General features: G+C 42.5%; 1 protein-coding gene across 1 annotated transcript in view; it reads right to left on the reverse strand.

The window, feature by feature from the left end:
* hk1 (hexokinase 1) overlaps window positions 1-24748 on the reverse strand; it is a 54070-nt gene that overhangs the window by 6263 nt on the left and 23059 nt on the right. Inside the window, exons 3-11 of the mRNA XM_035793193.2 lie at window positions 7720-7868; window positions 7445-7564; window positions 6873-6968; window positions 6403-6502; window positions 2184-2367; window positions 1876-2031; window positions 1477-1710; window positions 860-1164; window positions 125-273 (exon numbers count right to left, since the gene is read on the reverse strand). Coding sequence (XP_035649086.1) covers window positions 125-273; window positions 860-1164; window positions 1477-1710; window positions 1876-2031; window positions 2184-2367; window positions 6403-6502; window positions 6873-6968; window positions 7445-7564; window positions 7720-7868 — 1493 coding nt within the window. The remainder of the gene's footprint in view (window positions 1-124; window positions 274-859; window positions 1165-1476; window positions 1711-1875; window positions 2032-2183; window positions 2368-6402; window positions 6503-6872; window positions 6969-7444; window positions 7565-7719; window positions 7869-24748) is intronic.

The raw sequence follows: 24748 nt of genomic DNA on the forward strand, positions 1-24748 counted from the left end.
ATCTATAATAGGAGCTATTGCATTTACAGTAACTTCCTTTTCAAATGTGTGGGACAACTGACATTGTTTTGGTACAGAATGAGATATATGTCCATACTCACAGGAAACTCCCAAACTTACTCACCTCCTCTCCAGTCCCCTGCATCACCTCCATAGGAATGGCATAAATTTTGTTATGCATCTCTACTGTCCGCCGCTTGCCACTGCGAATCTTCACCAACAGCACTCTAAAGTTTGTCCCTCCTAAATCCAAAGCCAAGAAATCACCATTTTCTGGAAAACACAACAAAATTAACAATACTGTCTTTAGTAAAAAGAGATAATAACGGTTTGATTTTCCATATATTTTTTATGAGACATAATAACACATTATAAAGGGTTCCTAAATGCTCATGAAAAGTCTTACAACACATTGTACTTGTTGCCACTGTCATAGCCATTTGAAATGAGTGACAAACAGTGTGTCGAGTTGAATCTCTCATTGACATTGGATGTTTTGACTTGCATGGAGGTGTGGGAGTGCTGTGAAGTAATTGTGTTAGACTTAGAAATACTTTGACCTTAATCAGGGCACTGCAAGAAGTGCTAAGCCAAAAAAATACACAATATCATATGTTTACATAGAAGCCTGGATTATACAGTAGCGTGTTAAAGCATTAACAAGTGATAAGGAGCTTTTAAGTTGTTGATATGGTTATATACAGCAGGGGAAGCAGAAGAGGGTTAAATTCCCATTTATGTCAAATGGAATTAATGGAATGAATCTCAAAATGTTTTGTCACAGAGCTAAACCACTCTGGTCAACTGGTAGAATCACAGTCTGGGAAACTAATTTAAATCCAAGTTGAACTTCTCTCACCTGATCCATCTGGTTTGCTGAGTACATATGTGGGCCACATCTTGATGGTGGCGCTGTCATGGGTCTTTTTCCCCAGGCCGTTCTGGATCTCTGTCCTCATCCTCTTCTTCACCTCCAGCAGCTGGTCACTGGTCAGTCTGAACTCAGCCAGGGTCTCTGTGATCTGACGACGCTGGTCAGCCAGCCGGTAGGCCACAGCGGTCACCATGGCAGCGCCCTTGGAGCTCCCACTCTCTGAGAGCAGGAAGCGGACATCTGACTCAGGAACTAGGCGGCGGACTGTTTTGTGTAGACGCCGGGCATATCTGAGGAGATGTGGAGGGTGATTTTCAGTCAGACAAAAATGACCTGACCTTGGATTCTTGGATTCTCACGTGTAACTCAACCTTTTATGTATCTCATCACAACTCAGGCTCTTGGCCCTAGTACCTAAAATATATCTTTGACATCTGTATTCTGTATCAATGTCTCTTTTTCAAAGTCTATTGTAGTATTCCCTAAGCCATTTGACAGAATTGCATAGCTTCAACGCAAGATACACAATTAAGATGCACAATAAGAGCTGGGTACAGTCTACCCTGTACCCAGGGGGCCCTCTACTGGTATAGGCTACTCACTGCGGGTGCATCTTGTAGAGAGAGCCGTCGATGCCCACAGTGGTGCGTAGGCGAGGGTTCCCTTTGTTGTCCTTTAGCCTGGAGAGGATGCCGCCCAGCGTGGCAGCGAGGAGGTTGGCTGATCTGTGGGAGACTATGGTGCATACGTGCTGCACAGCAACGCAGTCATCTGCGGATGGTTCCACACCCAGGCGAAGTAGGATATCCTTGGCTTTAGTGAGGCCTTCTTTACTCCTGGACAGTGACAGGTTCGGAGAAGAGATGAGCTTAGTGGTGACAAATGACATTACAAAGGTGTACAATAATGGTGTGCAGTCTCAAAGCAGTGCTCAGTTTGCAAATGGCTACATGACACAAGTCATCTAGACCCTAAAGAAAAGAAAACTAATTGACACCTACTTTTCAATGGAAGAAACGTGTTTGGTTTCAAATTTCCCTTTAGTAAGAAGTTCAGGCGTTATCCGACCCTCAAACAAAAATCCCTCTTTGGCCATCTTGACCAGGATGAGTCGCACAAGTTCGCCCATGTACATCCCACTGACCATCTTCTCAAACCTGGAGAGAAAAAGATACAATATGTTGCTAAACACTGAGGGAAAATGTGACATGTACGATGACTACTACTATCAATGCACTTAACTGATATTGTATGTCTTAAAGAAATTTGGGAAGGTCTGATTTATAGTGTATTAATATGTGGGACATACAGCTGTTTCCCTGGGTTTAGAGAGCCCCTGTCAATTTCTCTGTCGAACTCTGTGCGAATGTCCTCCAGCATTCCATCGTCCCCAAAGGCTCCCCACTCTGTGTTGATACACATTCTGCCCTCGTCTCCCTCCACCAGGTCAATGTGCCTTAGCTCCTCCATGTAACAAGCATTAGTACCTGTGCCTGAGGAGACACCAACAAACAGCACGTGAGTAATGCAAAAGTAAAAGTGTACCCAATGAGCTTCAGCTCGGCTTGAACAAAAATAGGGTAAAAGGGTGATTAGCAGGGGCACATTGAAACCAAACACAGCACTATCTGTTCTGGCAAAATGATTGAACATATTGGAATAAATATAATTAAACACCCACACCGGTAGAAATCCACTTTTTCAAGCTGAAAAACAATGTCCAGAGCTTACCCATGATGGTGCATAACGATTTAAGTCAGTAAGTCATAGTTTTAGTCAAATTATGATATATTTTGGCTTGATGTGACAAATCCGAACTGCCCACTTTGTGCGAATCCGTGTGAATGTGGTGTCATTTCCTATGATAATATAATAAAAATTATTTTCCGCCTACGTTTAGTTTCAGGGTTGATTTTTATTTGAATATTACCACCCACCAGCATGGCAATGTTTATTAATCTGAAACAAATCCAAAGTTATTCCTCTTCGTGACTCACATGAGTCAAACAGTCTTGTGTCCACTTGATCACCTGAGCCATGGAGAAAAAATGTAAGGGTGCATGTAATTTGTTAGTTACATGAAATTTGTTAGTTACATGTCATTTGCAGCGTGCATGATCATGAGCAAAGTCATTATAGCCTATCATTTCACTTCCCATGTGAGAACCATGAGCAGGGGCTGACTTGGCTTTGCTGTACCGCAGCCAAAGCCTGTCAGCAGCCTAACTACGAAAAGTTGCACCATGTCCCTTACAATGTAGAAAATCAAATCAAATCAAATCAAATTGTATTTGTCACATACACATGGTTAGCAGATGTTAATGCGAGTGTAGCGAAATGCTTGTGCTTCTAGTTCCGACAATGCAGTGATAACCAACAAGTAATCTAACTAACAATTCCAAAACTACTGTCTTATACACAGTGTAAGGGGATAAAGAATATGTACATAAGGATATATGAATGAGTGATGGTACAGAGCAGCATACAGTAGATGGTATCGAGTACAGTATATACATATGAGATGAGTATGTAGACAAAGTAAACAAAGTGGCATAGTTAAAGTGGCTAGTGATACATGTATTACATAAGGATGCAGTCGATGATGTAGAGTACAGTATATACGTATGCATATGAGATGAATAATGTAGGGTAAGTAACATTATATAAGGTAGCATTGTTTAAAGTGGCTAGTGATATATTTACATCATTTCCCATCAATTCCCATTATTAAAGTGGCTGGAGTTGGGTCAGTGTCAATGACAGTGTGTTGGCAGCAGCCACTCAATTGTTAGTGGTGGCTGTTTAACAGTCTGATGGCCTTGAGATAGAAGCTGTTTTTCAGTCTTTCGGTCCCAGCTTTGATGCACCTGTACTGACCTCGCCTTCTGGATGATAGCGGGGTGAACAGGCAGTGGCTCGGGTGGTTGATGTCCTTGATGATCTTTATGGCCTTCCTGTAACATCGGGTGGTGTAGGTGTCCTGGAGGGCAGGTAGTTTGCCCCCGGTGATGCGTTGTGCAGACCTCACTACCCTCTGGAGAGCCTTACGGTTGTGGGCGGAGCAGTTGCCGTACCAGGTGGTGATACAGCCCGCCAGGATGCTCTCGATTGTGCATCTGTAGAAGTTTGTGAGTGCTTTTGGTGACAAGCCGAATTTCTTCAGCCTCCTGAGGTTGAAGAGGCGCTGCTGCGCCTTCTTCACGACGCTGTCAGTGTGAGTGGACCAATTCAGTTTGTCTGTGATGTGTATGCCGAGGAACTTAAAACTTGCTACCCTCTCCACTACTGTTCCATCGATGTGGATAGGGGTGTTCCCTCTGCTGTTTCCTGAAGTCCACAATCATCTCCTTAGTTTTGTTGACGTTGAGTGTGAGGTTATTTTCCTGACACCACACTCTGAGGGCCCTCACCTCCTCCCTGTAGGCCGTCTCGTCGTTGTTGGTAATCAAGCCTACCACTGTTGTGTCGTCCGCAAACTTGATGATTGAGTTGGAGCGTGCGTGGCCACGCAGTCGTGGTTGAACAGGGAGTACAGGAGAGGACTCAGAACGCACCCTTGTGGGGCCCCGTGTTGAGGATCAGCGGGGAGGAGATGTTGTTGCCTACCCTCACCACCTGGGGCGGTCCGTCAGGAAGTCCTGTACCCAGTTGCACAGGGCGGGGTCGAGACCCAGGGTCTCGAGCTTGATGACGAGCTTGGAGGGTACTATGGTGTTGAATGCCGAGCTGTAGTCGATGAACAGCATTCTCACATAGGTATTCCTCTTGTCCAGGTGGGTTAGGGCAGTGTGCAGTGTGGTTGAGATTGCATTGTCTGTGGACCTATTTGGGCGGTAAGCAAATTGGAGTGGGTCTAGGGTGTCAGGTAGTGTGGAGGTGATATGGTCCTTGACTAGTCTCTCAAAGCACTTCATGATGACGGAAGTGAGTGCTATGGGGCGGTAGTCGTTTAGCTCAGTTACCTTAGCTTTCTTGGGAACAGGAACAATGGTGGCCCTCTTGAAGCATGTGGGAACAGCAGACTGGTATAGGGATTGATTGAATATGTCCGTAAACACACCGGCCAGCTGGTCTGCGCATGCTCTGAGGCGCGGCTGGGGATGCCGTCTGGGCCTGCAGCCTTGCGAGGTTAACACGTTTAAATGTCTTACTCACCTCGGCTGCAGTGAAGGAGAGACCGCATGTTTTCGTTGCAGGCCATGTCAGTGGCACTGTATTGTCCTCAAAGCGGGCAAAAAGTTATTTAGTCTGCCTGGGAGCAAGACATCCTGGTCCGTGACTGGGCTGGGTTTCTTCTTGTAGTCCGTGATTGACTGTAGACCCTGCCACATGCCTCTTGTGTCTGAGCCATTGAATTGAGATTCCACTTTGTCTCTGTACTGACGCTTAGCTTGTTTAATAGCCTTGCGGAGGAATAGCTGCATTGTTTATATTCGGACATGTTACCAGACACCTTGCCCTGATTAAAAGCAGTGGTTCGCGCTTTCAGTTTCACGCGAATGCTGCCATCAATCCACGGTTTCTGGTTAGGGAATGTTTTTATCGTTGCTATGGGAACAACATCTTCGACGCACGTTCTAATGAACTCGCACACCGAATCAGCGTATTCGTCAATGTTTTTATCTGGCAATACGAAACATGTCCCAGTCCACGTGATGGAAGCAGTCTTGGAGTGTGGAGTCAGCTTGGTCTGACCAGCGTTGGACAGACCTCAGCGTGGGAGCCTCTTGTTTTAGTTTCTGCCTGTAGGCAGGGATCAGCAAAATGGAGTCGTGGTCAGCTTTTCCGAAAGGGGGGCGGGGCAGGGCCTTATATGCGTCGCGGAAGTTAGAGTAACAATGATCCAAGGTTTTACCACCCCTGGTTGCGCAATCGATATGCTGATAAAATTTAGGGAGTCTTGTTTTCAGATTAGCAGATGCATATCAGTTATTTTTCTATATTTATGGATATTATCTGAGCTTCATCTTATTTTTCAAACTATTTCTATTGTGGATTCGCGGCCGCAATTTATGGAAGATGTCAAAACTTTGGAGATAATAATAGATGGCAGAGTCAAAGATAGACCAGTGGTTTCCATCTGTGGCGAAGTTTTCGCTAAATCAATGCTTATGGCAAATACAGCTCCAGAACAAGCCATCGTTCGAGCTGGCTAATATTTTGAATACAGTGTAGTTTAAAAAAAACAGCAACAACAGATCTAGCGTATCGAGCCTGCTAGATATGGTGAGCTAGCTAGCTAGCTAGATATGGTGAGCAAGCTAGCTAGCTAGATATGATGAGCTAGCTAGCTTGCTAGATAAGGTTAGCATGCTAGGTGCCCTATTTGTTGATGTTTAACTCCACATGGAAATTCCTACACCCAATTCGTAAATATTTATAAGTAGCCTCTGTCATTCTTCAGAGGTGGAACCTAAACGTGCATTTTCTCTCTAAGACAGGAAATTACATTGAAATAGTGACACCAATATCTTCTGGGGGAGGGGGGATCCTTTAATGGTCTGGTGGGAGGTAAATGGATTTTATACCTATGATGATACCAACTTCACAACGCTGGTCATCAAAGCCACAGGTCATCATGGTTCCAACTGTGTCATTGACCACTGCCATGATGTCTGCGTCATAGTCCTGAAAAGCACAGGGTTACAATTATATAACCGTGGTGCAACAGATTTGCTTATGACTGAACTTCCCATTGGGTACAGACATCAGTTCAACATCTAGTTTTGATTTACATTTGGTTGAGTTGTGAACTAATGTGAAATCAACCAACAATTTCACCATGTCATTGAATTTAGGTTAAAAGTTCGGTGAAATAAAAATGACCTTACATTGATTACTTTTTACAAATCCAATCAGTTATCCATGTTCATTCAACGTCATCATATTGAATTTTCTGGTTAAAATGATGTGGAAACAATGTTGATTCAAGTCGTTTTTCCCTAGTGGGTTCATTGTCATTGCATTAGGCAAGCGTGCTTAAAAACATCAAACCTACCCCACGTTTTTTGATGGCCTTGTTCAGAAGAGTCACAACGTCCATTCCCTCAACTCCACTGGCTTTAAAGCGTTTTGTCCAAGTGAGCAAATAACTCTACAAAAGACAAACAGGCAGATCACTGATAGTATGATATGATCTGTCTTCAAAACTGAAGCTAATACAACCGTCCGTGACAGGAGTCCCATAGGACGGCACTCAATTGGTCCAGCGTCATCCGGGTTAGGGAAGGGTTTGGCCGGGGGAGCTTTACTTGGCTCATCGTGCCCTAGCGACTCCTTGTGGAGGGCCGGGTGCTTGCAGGCTGATACAGGTCGCCAATTGAATGGTGTTTCCCCCTACACATTGGTGCGGCTGGCTTCCGGGATAAGCTGGTGGGTGTTAAGGTGCGAGCTTGGGCGGGTCATGTTCAGGAGGACGCATGGCTCACCCTTCGTCTCTCCCGAGCCCGTTGGGAGTTACAGCGATGAGACAAGATCGAAATTGGGGAGAAAAATGAGGGTAAAATAAAAAAACGAAGCTAATAACTGAAGCTCAGCTGTACAGTACTATTGGCTTGTTCATTCTCTCACCTCATTCAGTTTGGTTTGTGCACAGGGGAAGGAGAAGGTGAAGCCGACAGAAAGCTTCTTATCCTTGATATTCTGCTTCTCCATGAAGTCACCCAGGCACTCTGCAACATGGTCAAACAGCTGCAAGGGAAAGGAAAATAATTAAGTTAGGGATGGTTATCTCGAAAGCAATCTGTGCAAAAGGAGAGACTGTAATGCACACTTTGGATTTATTTCCCTGGCCACTAGACTTTCAGACATTTATATACGGTAAGAGTTTGGAAGGTACCCCGTACCCGAGTGCCACTGCCATGGATGATGTCCTCTGGAGTGTCATAGATCTGGCTCTCCATCTGAACCGTCTGCTTCTTCTCATGGGACACCTTCACTCGCAGGATGCGGAAGGCCGAGCCACCCAGATCCAGAGCAATGAAGTCCCCCTTCTCTGTAACAAGCATAAACAATATGCATGTGCTCACAGCAAGCAAATATGTGAACTGTGAACAGAGGCATCATGTCCACTGAAACAGAAGGGGAACCTACTGATCGAGGTACCTGGGTTATAGTACTACAGGCGGCAGTGAGTATGTTCACATGCACAGTAATAATTAAATATTAAATGCAATAGTCGTGTAAACATCGCTGCCAAAGGTGCTTCAACAAAGTACTGAGTAAAGGGTCTGAATACTTATGTAAATGTGATATCAGTTTTTTTTTGCTTTGTCATTATGGGATATTGTATGTAGAATTATGAGGGGAAATAACAATTTAATACTTTTTAGAATAAAGCTGTAATGTAACAAAATGTGAAAAAAGTCAAGGGGTCTGAATATCGTCTGAAGGCACTGTATGTCCGAACTCAGAATGAAATGTGCTTCCCAAAAATAACATGGTTGCTGTGGTAAAACGTTTATTTTGATTGCCGATTTGCCATCAGGTATGTGAGAATGCTGTTAATTGACTACAGCTCAGCTTTCAACACCATTGTCCCCTCCAAGCTCATCACCAAGCTTAGGACTCTGGGTCTGAACATCTCCCTCTGCAATTGGATCCTGGTGGTGAGGGTAGGCACCATCACCTTCACCATGCTGACCCTCAACACAGGGTCCCCGCAGGGGTGTGTGCTTAGTCCCCTCCTGTACTCCCTGTTCACCCACGACTGTGTGGCCACGCATGACTCCAACACCATCATCAAGTTTGCTGACGACTACACAGTGGTAGGCCTAATCACCAGTGATGATGAGTCAGCCTACAGGGAGGAGGTCAGTGTGGTAGTGTGGTGCCTCAACGTCAGTAAGACCAAGGAGCTGATCGTGGACTACAGGAAACTATGCACATACATTTATACTGACTCTACACACTGTTGTGGAAATTCAGTACTGAGAGAGATTTTGTCATTTCTTCAAACAATCATCTTCATTTAATATTGATTCATTTTTGCACTAATGAGGCTTGTCGACCCCCCACCCTTGAGTGTTGGACAGAGTAACCTAACCTTTACACAAATGCAGAATACTATATATAGCTGACACTAACAACACTCAGCTAACAACACTCAGTTATGGTTGGTTCAACCCCCCTCTTGCAGATTGGGGCATCATAAGCCACTCTGGGTTCATCCTGTCATTATCTGCACTTGGGTTGTTGTCTTAACCCCACCCTGGCTGAGTTTCCCAGATGCAAGGATGATTTTGAGACAATGACGGATTGTTCTACTCCTAAGCTATCTCTAGTAAAACACATTCTTGTCTCTGTAATGCAGTCTTTAACCCATTTGTCAACTCAAGCCATCTCCAGTGACCATACGCCCTGATTAGCTGCAGGGAACTAGAGTGGAGCCCATGAAAACAAAGACACTAACAAGACAGAAATATCCTCATATTTGTTAAGTATTAATTGCTAACTATTAACATTAAACAAATCAGTTAAATATGTAATTATTCTATCACATTGCCCCATTTTGAGAATTCTCTCAACTTAAAAGTAAAATTACAAGGTTTAAAAAGACATTTATTCCATTTAGTGCTTAATGAACATAACCCAGGACAAGCATCATGATCCCACTATGTATAAGGCATCACCTATGGACTCTATGTTCCATTAGCATAAACCTGCTATAGTTCCTGAGTGTTATCCTTAAACATTTCAATTTGGTAATGGATATAAATCAAATAGATTAAGCTCAGTTTCACTCTCAGGACCAGAGTTTACCCCTCCTTTTACCAAAGCATGCTGAGAATAGTCTCAACGTAGTACACAACTTATTTGCCCATGTCATCATTAGCATAACAACAATCAAAACAATCAATCCATAATACATGAATTGCTCCACTCATATAGTTAGTTAGTTCCCAAATCATAATTCAAAACCCAGTTAATTATCCAACCAAAATGTTGAACGACATTGCTCAGTGATTCACATTGGTTCTATCACTCAAAATGAAACCCCTCAATTTAACATACATCAACACTGGCAGAATGTACATCCATATTAACATACAATATATTCACCTAATAATTAACCCAATTAACTCTCTCGTCGGGGTTATAATTACAGATCAGTATCTCAATTCATTCTTACCCTAAATAATGATACATTTAGCACTGTAGACCTCCCGCATCAACCTGATACCCCAAATAACAATTTCAGATAAGTCTAAATCAATTACGGGCACAGTTGACCAACCCCCTCCTTTCTCCGGCACTCAATCTTCTGGCATTTCTTCATTTTCCTTCTTCAGGTAGCTTCACAGTTCAAAGTGTATGGACCATGATAAAATGTCTCACCTGAACCCCACCACAACTCCTATTATGCCTTGTTCATTTGCCAACCAGTATACCAGCAATATGAGAGATCTAGATGCTGTCCACCAGTTGCTGGCTCGGACTCAGGTCTCTCGATAGAAGTGGTGCAGGACAGGGCCGTAGTGAATGCCATTTCTACAGCCGGTTAGAGGGGGTTTTGAGGTCACACCCTGTTTGGTCAAATTATCCCTTTCGTGCATTTAGATACCATTTCCACCTTAACCTCGAAAGGACAAATCAGAACAACAATTCAGTTCAGTTCATTACTGATCCAGGAAATCCAGACAAGCATTGACTATATGACAAATTATTACTTCTACAAATATTCTTAATGCAAATTTCTAAAACAAATGTTGAAGGAAATAACAACACATTCTGTTGAAACATATTTTCCCAAATGAGCTTATACTCCCCTCATCACACTGTCAACCTCATCGCAGACATAGGATCAGGAAATGATCCAAAACATCCAGCAGACCCAATCTGGTGGGATTTATCAAAACAAAACAAAACAAAACAAACAAGGGAAAAATACACTCCTTTACACATCACTCAATATATACCTACATATCACTCAAGGTGTGTAAACTTCAATAAAAAAAAAAGGTAATTTGACACATAATTCACCATATTGACTAATGTGTAAAAACAACCACTTTCTATTAGTTATAAAACTTCTCCATAATTATCAGCATTACAAATGACATTCAAATCATCATCCAATGTCTCTCAGCTTTCCAGCGAGGATGATCAAATCACACTAGAAAGTCAGGACAGAGGTCAGACGTCATTCAAACCCTTCAAATTAGTGTTTCTTACTAAACTCAGCAAAAAAAGAAACGTCCTCTCACTGTCAAGTGCATTTATTTTTTAGCAAACTTAGCATAACAAGATTCTACAACTGAGACATAAACTGAACAAGTTCCACAAACATGTGACTAATGGAATAGTGTGTCCCTGAACAAAGAGGGGTCAAAATCAAAAATAACAGTCAGAAACTGGTGTGTCCAGCAGCTGCATTAAGTACAGCAGTGCATCTCCTCCTCATGGACTGCACCAGGTTTGCCAGTTCTTGCTGTGAGGTGTAACCCCACTCTTCCACCAAGGCACCTGAAAGTTCCCGGACATTTCTGGGGGGAATGGCCCTAGCCCTCACCCTCCAATCCAACAGGTCCCAGATGTGCTCAATGGGTTTGAGATCCGGGTTCTTCGCTGACCATGACAGAACACTGACATTCCTGTCTTGCAGGAAATCATGCACAGAACAAGCAGTATGGCTGGTGGCATAGTCATGCTGGAGGGTCATGTCAGGATGAGCCTGCGGGAAGGGTACCACATGAGGGAGGAGGATGTCTTCCCTGTAACGCACTGAGTTGAGATTGCCTGCAATGACAACAAGCTCAGTCCGATGATGCTGTGACACACCACCCCAGACCATGACGAACCCTCCACCTCCAAATCGATCCCGCTCCAGAGTACAGGCCACGGTGTAACGCTCATTCCTTTGACGATAAACGCAAATCCGACCATCACCCCTGGTGAGACAAAACTGCGACTCGTCAGTGAAGAGCACTTTTTGCCAGTCCTGTCTGGTCCAGTGACGGTGGGTTTGTGTCCATAAGCGACATTGTTGCCGGTGATGTCTGGTGAGGACCTGCCTTGACAACAGGCCTACAAGCCTTCATTCCAGCCTCTCTCAGCCTATTGAGGACAGTCTGAGAACCGATGGAGGGATTGTGAGTTCCTGGTGTAACTCAGGCAGTTGTTGTCCTGTACCTGTCCCGCAGGTGTGATATTCAGGTGCACCGATCCTGTGCAGGTTTTGTTACAGGTGGTCTGCCACTGCGAGGACGATCAGCTGTCCATCCTGTCTCCCTGTAGCGCTGTCTTAGGCATCCCACAGTACAGATATTGCAATTTATTGCCCTGGCCACATTTGCAGTCCTCATGTCTCCTTGCAGCATGCCTAAGGCACATTCACGCAGATCAGCAGGAACCATGGGCATCTTTCTTTTGGTGTAGAAAGACCTCTTTAGTGTCCTAAGTTTTCATAACTGTGACCTTAATTGCCTACCGTCAGTAAGCTGTTTGTCTCTTAACCACCGTTCCACAGGTGCATGTTTGTTAATTTATGGTTCATTGAACAAGCATGGGAAACGGTGTTTAAACCCTTTACAATTAAGATCTGTGAAGTTATTTGGATTTTTACGATTTATCTTTGAAAGACATTGTCCTGAAAAATTTACATTTCTTTTTTTTGCTGAGTTTATATTAGACCAATTAATTAAAAACTGTAAAATATTTCATACATTATGTATCCCAGGTTTACAGTAAGTTTCCTCAGTACATTTTTTATACAAATATTTCAGGTGGTCAATTAAAACTCAGAAGTTTTTTTCTCAAAATTCAATGTGTGTGTGTGACCGTTTAAATTACCTTGGCACTAACCCATATTCATAACCAGTAAGTTGTGTGTACGTACTGGTGTGTGTGTGTGTGTGGTAAGCCATGTGACAAAATCAAACAAAAAAGGCCAGGCCTTATTTATTTTGGTAACTCCTCTTTACCACCGAATCCAGATACCGTTATACCTGTAAAACTGCTAAATTTCACTTACCCCTCTCCCAAGACCATAGCCTCAGGAAACATTTCATAGAGAGAGAAAATTACTACCCCCATTCTCCTGGAAGAGGAATGTCAATTTCTTTAGCATTCAGTATAATAATATCATAATCAGCAACCCAAAGGTTTTAACTGCAAACAAAACATGATCATGATAATCATTCATTTTAATGTACCCCAACGTTTACGTGCGCTTAATATAGCGTGTGCTACCCTTAGACATGGCAACATGTATCTCTCGACTGAGTCTAACAATTCACTCCCATATCGTATTATATGACTAGTCTCTCTTTTCAACAACCATGTCAAATTATTCCTGTTAACCTTTATTTAACTAGGCAGGTCAGTTAACAAATTCTTATTCTTATTTATAATGACGGCCTACCGGGCCAAACCTCGTCGACGCTGGGCCATTGTGAGCCGCCTATGGGACTCTCAATCACGACCGGATGTGATACAGCCTGGATTCGAACCAGGGACAACAGTGATCCCTCTTGCACTGAGATGCAGTGCTTTAAGCCACTACGCAACTTGGGAGCCCTAATACAGTGTTTCATTATGTGGAATCGACACCGTCTAAAATCAACAAACCCATCACCCATTTCTGGCAATGTAAACATTGCAACCTGTTGCCTTAATTTAGTAAAAATATAAACCTGTTGTTGAACAAATGTAGAACATTCAAAAAGTTGGTCCTCTTCTATCAGCTTAATAGTCGATACTTATTTCAATCTACTTTAATTACTGGACACTGCCACGTAATCAAAACAGATTACAATTTTAGAATACATTAACTTCCTGCTCAAATTCACTGGTGTTACCTAACTATAAAACCGAGCAACAATAATCAGAAAATGTCAAATAAATATATATATATATATATATATATATATATATATATATATATATATATATATATATATTAATATTAAACAAATCAGGTAAATATGTAATTTTTCTATCACAACACCCACTCACATACAAGCTGCTACTACTCTGTTTATCTTATTTCCTGTTGCCTAGTAACTTTATCCCTATACATACTGCATCTACCTCCATCCCTCCAGTATCCCTGCACATTGTAAATATGGTATTGGAACTTACCCTGTATATAGTATGCTTACTTACTTATAGTGTTCTTCATATTTCTTCTTATTTCTTATGTTTTTTTTTCTAGTATTAAATTGTTATTGGTTATTGCATTGTTGGGTTTTGAGTTTGCTAGAAAGGCATTTCACTGTACTTGTGCATGTGACATTAAAACTTGAAAACTAGGTAGCCTGATTTCAAATGTGTCCATGTAAACAGGATTATTAGGGAAATCGTTCTTCTTGTAATGTATGTAAATGTTTTAATCAAACTATTATATTAATCTGACTATCCACAATAATCGCAATATTGTGTGCATGCAACCGTACTCAGTGACTCAAATCTTTGTGTTGTCCAATGATTGTCATGTCTGGGCTGACTACTGTTGGCATTGCCATGCAATAGTATATCAAAAGCTCCTGGCTCCTGCCAAAACTCCATTCTTCCCGGGAATTAAAGACAGTTTCACACTGTCTTGAGAACATGTTGCAATTTAAGTAGTAGTAGTTTTATGGGAGTGACAACTTATTTTTTGTAAACCAAAGGAACTGAAAAGTAAAAAAACAAACAAGAGGGAAGGCAAACGATGAATCCTAAAGGCCTACTCCATATAATCTCTTACGTCATTCACTAGCTAACACATTCACAATGGGATTTATTTCACTTTTGATCTGATTTACAGTACCAGTAAAAGGTTTAGACACACCTACTGTCACCCCCTGGTCGAAGTATTTTGTGTTTATCTTCATGTTTGGTTCAGGCCAGGGTGTGGCATGGGTTTTTTGTATTGTGGTGTGTTTTGTCTTGAGGTTTTGGTACGTATTGGGATTGTAGCTAGTGGGGTGATCAAGCAAAGTCTATGGCTGTCTGGAGTGGTTCTCAATCAGAGGCAGGTGTTTATCGTTGTCTCTGATTGGGAGCCATATTTAGGCAGCCATATTCTTTGGTTGTTTTGTGGGTGATTGTCCTTAGTGTCCTTGTTCCTGTCTGTGTTAGTTTTCACTAGTATAGGCTGTTTCGGTTTTCGTTACATTCTTTGTAGTGTTTGTGTTTTAGATTCGTGTTTCGTTTTTGTTCATTAAACATGGATCGCAATCTACACGCTGCAGTTTGGTCCGACTCTCCTTCACCACATCTAGAAAGCCGTTACACCTACTCATTCCAAGGTTTTTCTTTATTTTTACTATTTTCTACATGTTAAATATATTTTATATTTGAGATTCTTCAAAGTTGCCACCCTTTGCCTCGATGACAGCTTTGCACACTCTGGGAATTCTCTCAACCAGCTTCATGAAGTAGTCACCTGGAATGCATTTCAATTAACAGGTGTGCCTGTTAAAAGTTCATTTGTGGAATTTCTTTCCTTAATGCGTTTGAGCAAATCCTTTGTGTTGTGACAACGTAGGGGTGGTAAACAGAGCCCTATTTGGAAAAAGAACAAGTCCATATTATGGCAAGAACAGCTCAAATGAGAAATGACAGTCAATCCTTACTTTAAGACATAAAGTAAACTTGAAAAGTTTCTTCAAGTGCAATCGCAAAAACAATCAAGCGCTATGATGAAACTGGCTCTCGTGAGGCCCACAACAGGAAAGGAAGACCCAGAGTTACCTCTGCTGCAGAGGATAAGTTCATTGTAATTAACTGCACCTCAGATTGCAGCCCAAATAAATGCTTCACAAAGTTCAAGTAACAGAACATCTGAACATCAACTGTTCAGAGGAGACTGCATGAATCAGGCCTTCATGGTCGAATCGCTGCAAAGAAACCACTACCAAAAGACTCTCCCCCTTTGACACCAATAAAAAGAAGAGACTTGCTTGGGCCAAGAAACACGAGCAATGAACATTAGACTGGTGGAAATCTGTCCTGTGGTCTGATGAGTCCAAATTTGAGATGTTTGGTTCCAATCGCTGTGTCTTTGTGAGACACAGAGATGGTGAACGAATGTTCTCTGCATGTGTGTTTCTCAACGTGAAGCAAGGAGGAGGAGGTGTGATGGTGCTTTGTTAGTGACACTGTCATGGATTTATTTAGAATTCGAGGCACACTTAACCAGCATGGCTACCACAGCATTCCAAGAGTGGGACTATCATTTGTTTTTCAACAGGACAATGACCCAACACACCTCCAGGCTGTGTTTTTTAAATTTATTTATTTCACCTTTATTTAACCAGGTAGGCTAGTTGAGAACAAGTTCTCATTAGCAACTGCGACCTGGCCAAGATAAAGCATAGCAGTGTGAACAGACAACACAGAGTTACACATGGAGTAAACCATTAACAAGTCAATAACACAGTAGAAAAAAAAGAGAGTCTATATACATTGTGTGCAAAAGGCACGAGGAGGTAGGCGAATAATTACAATTTTGCAGATTAACACTGGGGTGCTGAATGATCAGATGGTCATGTACAGGTAGAGATATTGGTGTGCAAAAAAGCAGAAAAGTAAATAAATATAAACAGTATGGGGATGAGGTAGGTAAAATTGGGTGGGCTATTTACCGATAGACTATGTACAGCTGCAGCGATCGGTTAGCTGCTCAGATAGCAGATGTTTGAAGTTGGTGAGGGAGATAAAAGTCTCCAACTTCAGTGATTTTTGCAATTCGTTCCAGTCACAGGCAGCAGAGAACTGGAACGAAAGGCGGCCAAATGAGGTGTTGGCTTTAGGGATGATCAGTGAGATACACCTGCTGGAGCGCGTGCTACGGGTGGGTGTTGCCATCGTGACCAGTGAACTGAGATAAGACGCAGCTTTACCTAGCATGGACTTGTAGATGACCTGGAGCCAGTGGGTCTGGCGACGAATATGTAGCGAGGGACAGCCGACTAGAGCGTACAGGTCGCAGTGGTGGGTGGTATAAGGTGCTTTAGTAACATAACGGATGGCACTGTGATAAACTCCATCCAGTTTGCTGAGTAGAGTGTTGGAAGCTATTTTGTAGATGACATCGCCGAAGTCGAAGATCGGTAGGATAGTCAGATTTACTAGGGTAAATTTGGCGGTGTGAGTGTAGGAGGCTTGCAAAAAAAAAAGCATGCATTTGGTTTTACTAAGAGCAGTTGGTGGCCACGGAAGGAGTGTTGTATGGCATTGAAGCTCGTTTGGAGGTTAGATAGCACAGTGTCCAAGGACGGGCCGGAAGTATACAGAATGGTGTCGTCTGCGTAGAGGTGGATCAGGGAATCGCCCGCAGCAAGAGAAACATCATTGATATATACAGAGAAAAGAGTCGGCCCGAGAATTGAACCCTGTGGCACCCCCATAGAGACTGCCAGAGGACCGGACAGCATGCCCTCCGATTTGACACACTGAACTCTGTCTGCAAAGTAGTTGGTGAACCAGGCAAGGCAGTCATCAGACAAACCGAGGCTACTGAGTCTGCCGATAAGAATATGGTGATTGACAGAGTCGAAAGCCTTGGCAAGGTCGATGAAGACGGCTGCACAGTATTGTCTTTTATCGATGGCGGTTATGATATCGTTTAGTACCTTGAGCGTGGCTGAGGTGCACCCGTGACCGGCTCGGAAACCAGATTGCACAGCGGAGAAGGTACGGTGGGATTCGAGATGGTCAGTGACCTGTTTGTTGACTTGGCTTTCGAAGACCTTAGATAGGCAGGGCAGGATGGATATAGGTCTGTAACAGTTTGGGTCCTGGGTGTCTCCCCCTTTGAAGAGGGGGATGACTGCGGCAGCTTTCCAATCCTTGGGGATCTCAGACGATATGAAAGAGAGGTTGAACAGGCTGGTCATAGGGGTTGCGACAATGGCAGCGGATAGTTTCAGAAATAGAGGGTCCAGATTGTCAAGCCCAGCTGATTTGTATGGGTCCAGGTTTTGCAGCTCTTTCAGAACATCTGCTATCTGGATTTGGGTAAAGGAGAACCTGGAGAGGCTTGGGCGAGTAGCTGCGGGGGGGAGGGGGGGGGGGACTGTTGGCCGAGGTTGGAGTAGCCAGGAGGAAGGCATGGCCAGCCGTTGAGAAATGCTTGTTGAAGTTTTCGATAATCATGGATTTATCGGTGGTGACCGTGTTACCTAGCCTCAGTGCAGTGGGCAGCTGGGAGGAGGTGCTCTTGTTCTCCATGGACTTCACAGTGTCCCAGAACTTTTTGGAGTTAGAGCTACAGGATGCAAATTTCTGCCTGAAGAAGCTGGCCTTTGCTTTCCTGACTGACTGCGTGTATTGGTTCCTGACTTCCCTGAATAGTTGCATATCGCGGGGACTATTCAATGCTATTGCAGTCCGCCACAGGATGTTTTTGTGCTGGTCGAGGGCAGTCAGGTTTGGAGTGAACCAAGGGCTATATCTGTTCTTAGTTCTGCATTTTTTGAACGGAGCATGCTTATCTAAAATGGTGAGGAAGTTACTTTTAAAGAATGACCAGGCATCCTCAACTGACGGGTTGAGGTCAATGTCCTTCCAGGATACCCGGGCCAGGTTGATTAGAAAGGCCTGCTCACAGAAGTGTTTTAGGGAGCGTTTGACAGTGATGAGGGGTGGTCGTTTGACTGCGGATCCGTAGCGGATACAGGCAATGAGGCAGTGATCGCTGTGATCCTTGTTGAAGACAGGGGAGGTGTATTTGGAGGGCCAGTTGGTCAGGATGACGTCTATGAGGGTGCCCTTGTTTACAGATTTAGGGTTGTACCTGGTGGGTTCCTTGATGATTTGTGTGAGATTGAGGGCATCTAGCTTAGATTGTAGGACTGCCGGGGTGTCAAGCATATCCCAGTTTAGGTCACCTAACATAACAAACTCTGACGCTAGATGGGGGGCAATCAATTCACAAATGGTGTCCAGGGCACAGCTGGGAGCTGAGGGGGGTCGGTAGCAGGCGGCAACAGTGAGAGACTTATTTCTGGAGAGAGTCATTTTTAAAATTAGTAGTTCGAACTGTTTGGGTATGGACCTGGAAGTATGACATTACTTTGCAGGCTATCTCTGCAGTAGACTGCAACTCCTCCCCCTTTGGCAGTTGTATCTTGACGGAAAATGTTATAGTTGTTTATGGAAATCTCAGAATTTTTGGTGGCCTTCCTGAGCCAGGATTCAGACACGGCAAGGACATCAGGGTTAGCAGAGTGTGCTAAAGCAGTGAGTAAAACAAACTTAGGGTGGAAACTTCTGATGTTGACATGCATGAAACCAACTAATGAGGGTGCCTGGGGACATGCAGGGCCTGGGTTTACCTCCACATCACCCGCGGAACAGAGGAGGAGTAGTATGAGGGTGCGGCTAAAGGCTATCAAAACTGGTCGCCTAGAGCGTTGGGGACAAAGAATAAAAGGAGCAAATTTCTGGACATGGTAGAATATATTCAGGGCATAATGCGCAGACAGGGGTATGGTGGGGTGCGGGTACAGCGGACGTAAACCCAGGCACTGGGTGATGATAAGAGAGGTTGTATCTCTGGACATGCTGGTTGTAAATGGGTGACGTCACCGCATGTTTGGGAGGTGGGACAAAGGAGGTATCAGGGGTATGAAGAGTGGAACTAGGGGCTCCATTGTAAACTAAAACAATGATAACTAACCGGAACAACAGTATACAAGGCATATTGACATTTGAGAGAGACATACAGCGAGGCATACAGTAATCACAGGTGTTGATTGGGAGAGCTAGCTAAACCAGTAGGTGAGACAACAACAGCTAATCAGCTAGCACAACAACAGCAGGTAAAATGACGTTGACTAGGCAGAGAGAGTCGGATTAACTACACACAGAGCCTGAATGTGACTAGGGCCGACAGATAAAACATAAACAAACAGAATGGAGTACCGTGATTAATGGACAGTCCAGCAGGCATCAGCTATGTAGCCAAGTGATCACAGTGTCCAGGGGGCAGCGGTGGATGGGACAGGGAAGCTAGAATGGCGAGTATTATCCAGGCTAAAAAAAACTGGCTGGCTGTGCAGAAGGTAAAAGCCGGTTGCAGTGGCTAACAATGACTAAATAGCTTGTAGCTAGTTAGCTGGTTGGCTTTTTGAGGTTCTTGAATGTGTTCTAAAAATTAAAAATAATAGCGATTCCGTATCACATTGGGTGAGGCAGGTTACCGGAAGAAAAAGAGAGAGATTGAAAGTAAATATGGGTCCAGTGAGTGGATGGGCTGGCTGGGGACGCGGCGATTCAGACAGTTAGCAGGCCTGTGCTACATTGGGTGAGGCGGGTTGCAGGAGAGTATTTAGATGTTGAGGTTTAGAAAAATGTTTTAAAAGATATGCGAAGAAAAATATGTTTTAAAAAAACGAATATATACAATATACAAGAATATATATGTAAGGGCTATTTAACCAAGAAGGAGAGTGATAAGTGCTGCATCAGATTACCTTGCCCCCACAATCATCCGACCTCAACTCAATTGAGTTGGTTTGGGATGAGTTGGACCGCAGAGTGAAGGAAAAGCAGCCAACAAGGGCTCAGCATATGCGGGAACTCCTTCAAGACTGTTGGAAAAGCATTCCAGGTGAAGCTGGTTGAGAGAATGCCAAGAGTGTACAAAGCTGTCATCAAGGCAAAGGGCTGCTACTTTGAAGAATCTAAATGATATATAAAAACTCTTTGTATAACACTTTTTTGGTTCCTACATGATTCTATATGTGTTATTTCATAGTTGTGACATCTTCACTATTATTCTACAATGTAGAAAACAGTACAAATAAAGAAAAAACCCTGAATGAGTAGGTATGTCCAAACCTTTGACTGGTACTGCACTTCAAAGTGATGGGCTGATGATTAAAAAAAAAAATATATATATATATATATATATATATATATATATATATATATATATATATATATATATATTTTTTTTTTTTTTTTTTTTTACATCTAATCCTGATACTAAAACACTGAGTGCAGGCGGATTAACAACATAATTTTGCCCTACTGCTATTGCCTGACAACAACACTGTATCATTGCTAGTTGACTGCTTGTGAATAATAACTCTCTGCCAAATTGGTCTTCTGATGGGAGAAAGTCAGAAACCTCAGTGTAGCGTAGCAATAGTATGTCGAGAGGTAGTCAAACACACAAGACTTTCTCCCCTGCTTGCTTGTTAGTAAATGCACACATTTTTAACCAGCACCTTGGTGGACACTTTGATTGCTCTAGTTCACATTGCTCCTTCAAATCAAACTTAGAATTGAAGAACACATACAAAGCAGCATGCATTTGGATAATGAAGCAGTTTTACAATAGGAATGGAGGGTGTAGGGTGCACAGTCAATTCTCAAGGGCAATTATAATTTGAACATATCAGGAACACATGACAAACAAATCAAAATTGTTGAACCAATCAACAAAAAGATCATCCTATGGCAGAATGACCGTAAGAAGAAAACATGACCTAATAAGGTTTTGTGTTAGAACCACTTTGTTAGGAGTACTGTAAGAACCACACATTATTTATTTTTTATTTTATTTCATGTTCTCATTTACAATTGCGACCAAACCAAGATAAAGCAAAGCAGTTCGACACATACAACAACACAGAGTTACACATGGAGTAAAACAAACATACAGTAAATAATACAGTAGAAAAATAAGTCTATATACGATGTGAGCAAATGAGGTGAGTTAAGGGAGGTAAAAAAAAATGTAAAGGCCATGGTGGCGAAGTAAATACAATATAGCAAGTAAAACACTGGAATGGTAGATTTGCAGTGGAAGAATGTGCGAAGTAGAAATAGAAATAATGGGGTGCAAAGGAGCTAAATAAATACAGTAGGGGAAGAGGTAGTTGTTTGTGCTAAATTATAGATGGGCTATGTACAGGTGCAGTAATCTTTGAGCTGCTCTGACAGCTGGTGCTTAAAGCTAATGAGGGAGATAAGTGTTTCCAGTTTCAGAGTTTTTAAGTCACGTGTCAAACTCATTTCATGAAATCCTGAGTGTCTGCGGGTTTTCGCTCCTCCCTTGGACTTGACTGATGAATTAAAATAACTAATTAGTAAGGAACTCCCCTCACCTGGCTGTCTAGGTCTTAATTAAAAGGATAAAGGAAAAAACAGCAGAATCTCAGCCCTCCACGGAATGAGTTTGACCCCTGCATTATGTCACCTTAGTGGATAGTGAAGCCTTGACATCTGTGTGAGGGCAGAGCAGGGACGTCAGGGTCATTACTTAGCCTTATTGTATTCTCTCACTGTGGCTCTGGTGGTTGAATATAGATGTGTGAATGAGAGCAGAAATCAGCAGCCTGGATGATACTTTTCACAGTAACAGTCTTAACGAAGCCACTAAATAAACCATACTCTGTGCACTGTATGTGTTCTTGTCCGTTTATTTACAATGTATATCTTTATTTGTATCGTATTTCTTAAAATTATGAGGTTGAAAATCACATGAAAGTATAGATAGCCTAGTAAAAATAATCAGTTTAAATCTCATTCTCCCTTCAAGGTTTCCTTGTGGAATACATAATGGATGCTAGGGGGAGGATTCCTGCTCAAGAATGCAAGGCCATTGCAGGCTCACAACCATCTTCACAGTATAAAATGTAGGTAACTATAATTTAATTCCTGGTACAGGTTGATTTCGTGAAGTTATTACTATGCTGTTAAACAGGAATCAAGACATTCATAGCGATGCTTGAGGAGCTAAAAGATAATCAGGATATAGTATCATGTCACTGACCTTGGGAAACATGGCTGACAGTCATACAGGATTTTAATTTGGTCACTCTTTTGTTTATGTGAATGTTCCTGTAATTCAGGAAATGCAAACTTGTAGTGTATTTGAGTTTTACGTCCATAAGTCCCACTTAGAATTTTCAGAATTGATTTGTCCTAATAAAAAAACATATCAACACATACAAAAATGTCCATTAATTATAATACACATTTCCTGTTACTGCAGGATTATTTTCCTGCTGTAGCAAACTGGCTCAAATTGAGATCTGTAGTGCCCAGTTGACAGTTATTTTTGTACAAACCGTTATTAAGCAAAGTCAGATGACATGTAACTATGTTGGTTCAGTAAACCTCTCTCACGCATAGATCTCCAAGATAATGCCTATAGGGCTTTAGGTCAACGAGTTAACCCAGTCTTGTGGCACAGGATACCCAGGTTACAACCCCGTCGGCAATACATAGCTGTTCTACTGAGTAAAGATGATAGAATCAGGCACTGAATGTCTGTGAAAATCTGGATGTGGTATAATGTGTAATCTGTGATGTAACCACAGGTTTTTGATAGGGCGCATGAATAAAGAATGCTCACATTCTGCAGCAAAGGCAGATTCAGGGCCGGTTCCAGGGTTAAGCAACATAAGTGGTTGCTTTGGGCCCCTGGCTGCTAGGGGGCCCCCGACCCCACAACATATATCTATTTTTTTACATTTAGGAACTCAGTCGGGGTGTCAACATACTATTGAGAGTACGAATAGTATAATACCAGGTGCAATTTAGAAATTTGGTTGTACCAGCAGCTTTTCTCTTGTTACAGTATGTCAGCCACTGACAGTCACAAAATGTTACATCATTAGCAAGATATCTAAACTTGTAGTGATCATGGCCGAATAACGAACGGGCACACAAGGCACATGCCCAGGGGTCCTGACCCCCAGGGGGCCCCCATTGATTTTGTTAGTCAATCTCACTCTGATATGTTTACTTTTTTATTTATTTTTGATAAAAAAATGTAACCTTTATTTAACTAGGCAAGTCACTTAAGGACAAATTCTTATTTACAATGACGGCCTGCACCGGCCAAACCTGGACGACACTGGGCCAATTGTGTGCCGCCCAATGGGTCTCCCAATCACAGCCGTTTGTGATACAGCCTGGATTCTAACCAGGGTGCCTGTAGTGACACCCCAAGCACTGAGATGCAGTGACTTAGACCTCTGCACCACTCGGGAGTCCCTAAATTAATATGGCATAAGTTTAAAGAATAGCAGGAAATTAGATTACATTTTTTCTCTCTGCCCCAGGGAAAAATAAGTAGAATTTCATGAAATGTTTTATAAAATTGCAATAGAACTGCAGAAAACTTGCTTCAAAATGGCAACATTTTCTCTACGCCCCATGAAAAAATGTATAGAATTATAGTAAATAAACTTTAAAACTACAAAATTTCTCTCCGCCGTCAAAATGTTTTGCCGCAAGGTGGAGGGGCCCAAATCTTGCTTAGGGACACCAAAAGGTTATAGCCGACCCTGGGCAGATTCCACCACGATTATATGGCAAGCTTGGCACTGCAATATGCCTACAGCTATAAAGACAACAACAGTTCATTCAATGAATGCATTGATGAACCCACTTTATGCTTAATTTTCAAGTGAGTCAATCAAAAAGATCAATCTTCTGCTGCTACTGTAGATTGACAACAGTTGTCACCACATTCTAGCAAAGTTCATAACTAATAAACACAATAAAATGAAATTGTTTATGAATCCTACATGATTTCATATTGCTGTATCAGGGAGATGTATCAGTATTTATTAAAAGGGTTTTGTCACGCCTTGGTCTTAGTATTTTGTGTTTTCGTTATTTAGTTGGTCAGGCCAGGGTGTGACATGGGTTTATTTTGTTGTGTTTCGTATTGGGGTTTTAGTAGGCATTGGGATTGCGGCTGAGTAGGGGTGTCTAGCATAGGCTTGGCTGCCTGAGGCGGTTCTCAATCAGAGTCAGGTGATTCTCGTTGTCTCTGATTGGGAACCATATTTAGGTAGCCAAGGTTTCACTGTGTGTTTTGTGGGTGATTGTTCCTGTCTCTGTGTTTGTTGTCACAAGATAGGCTGTATAGGTTTTCACGTTTCGTTTGTTGTTTTGTATATTAAGTTATTTCATGTATCG

This window comes from Oncorhynchus keta, chromosome 2, assembly GCF_023373465.1.
Source record: "Oncorhynchus keta strain PuntledgeMale-10-30-2019 chromosome 2, Oket_V2, whole genome shotgun sequence".
Taxonomy (NCBI): domain Eukaryota; kingdom Metazoa; phylum Chordata; class Actinopteri; order Salmoniformes; family Salmonidae; genus Oncorhynchus; species Oncorhynchus keta.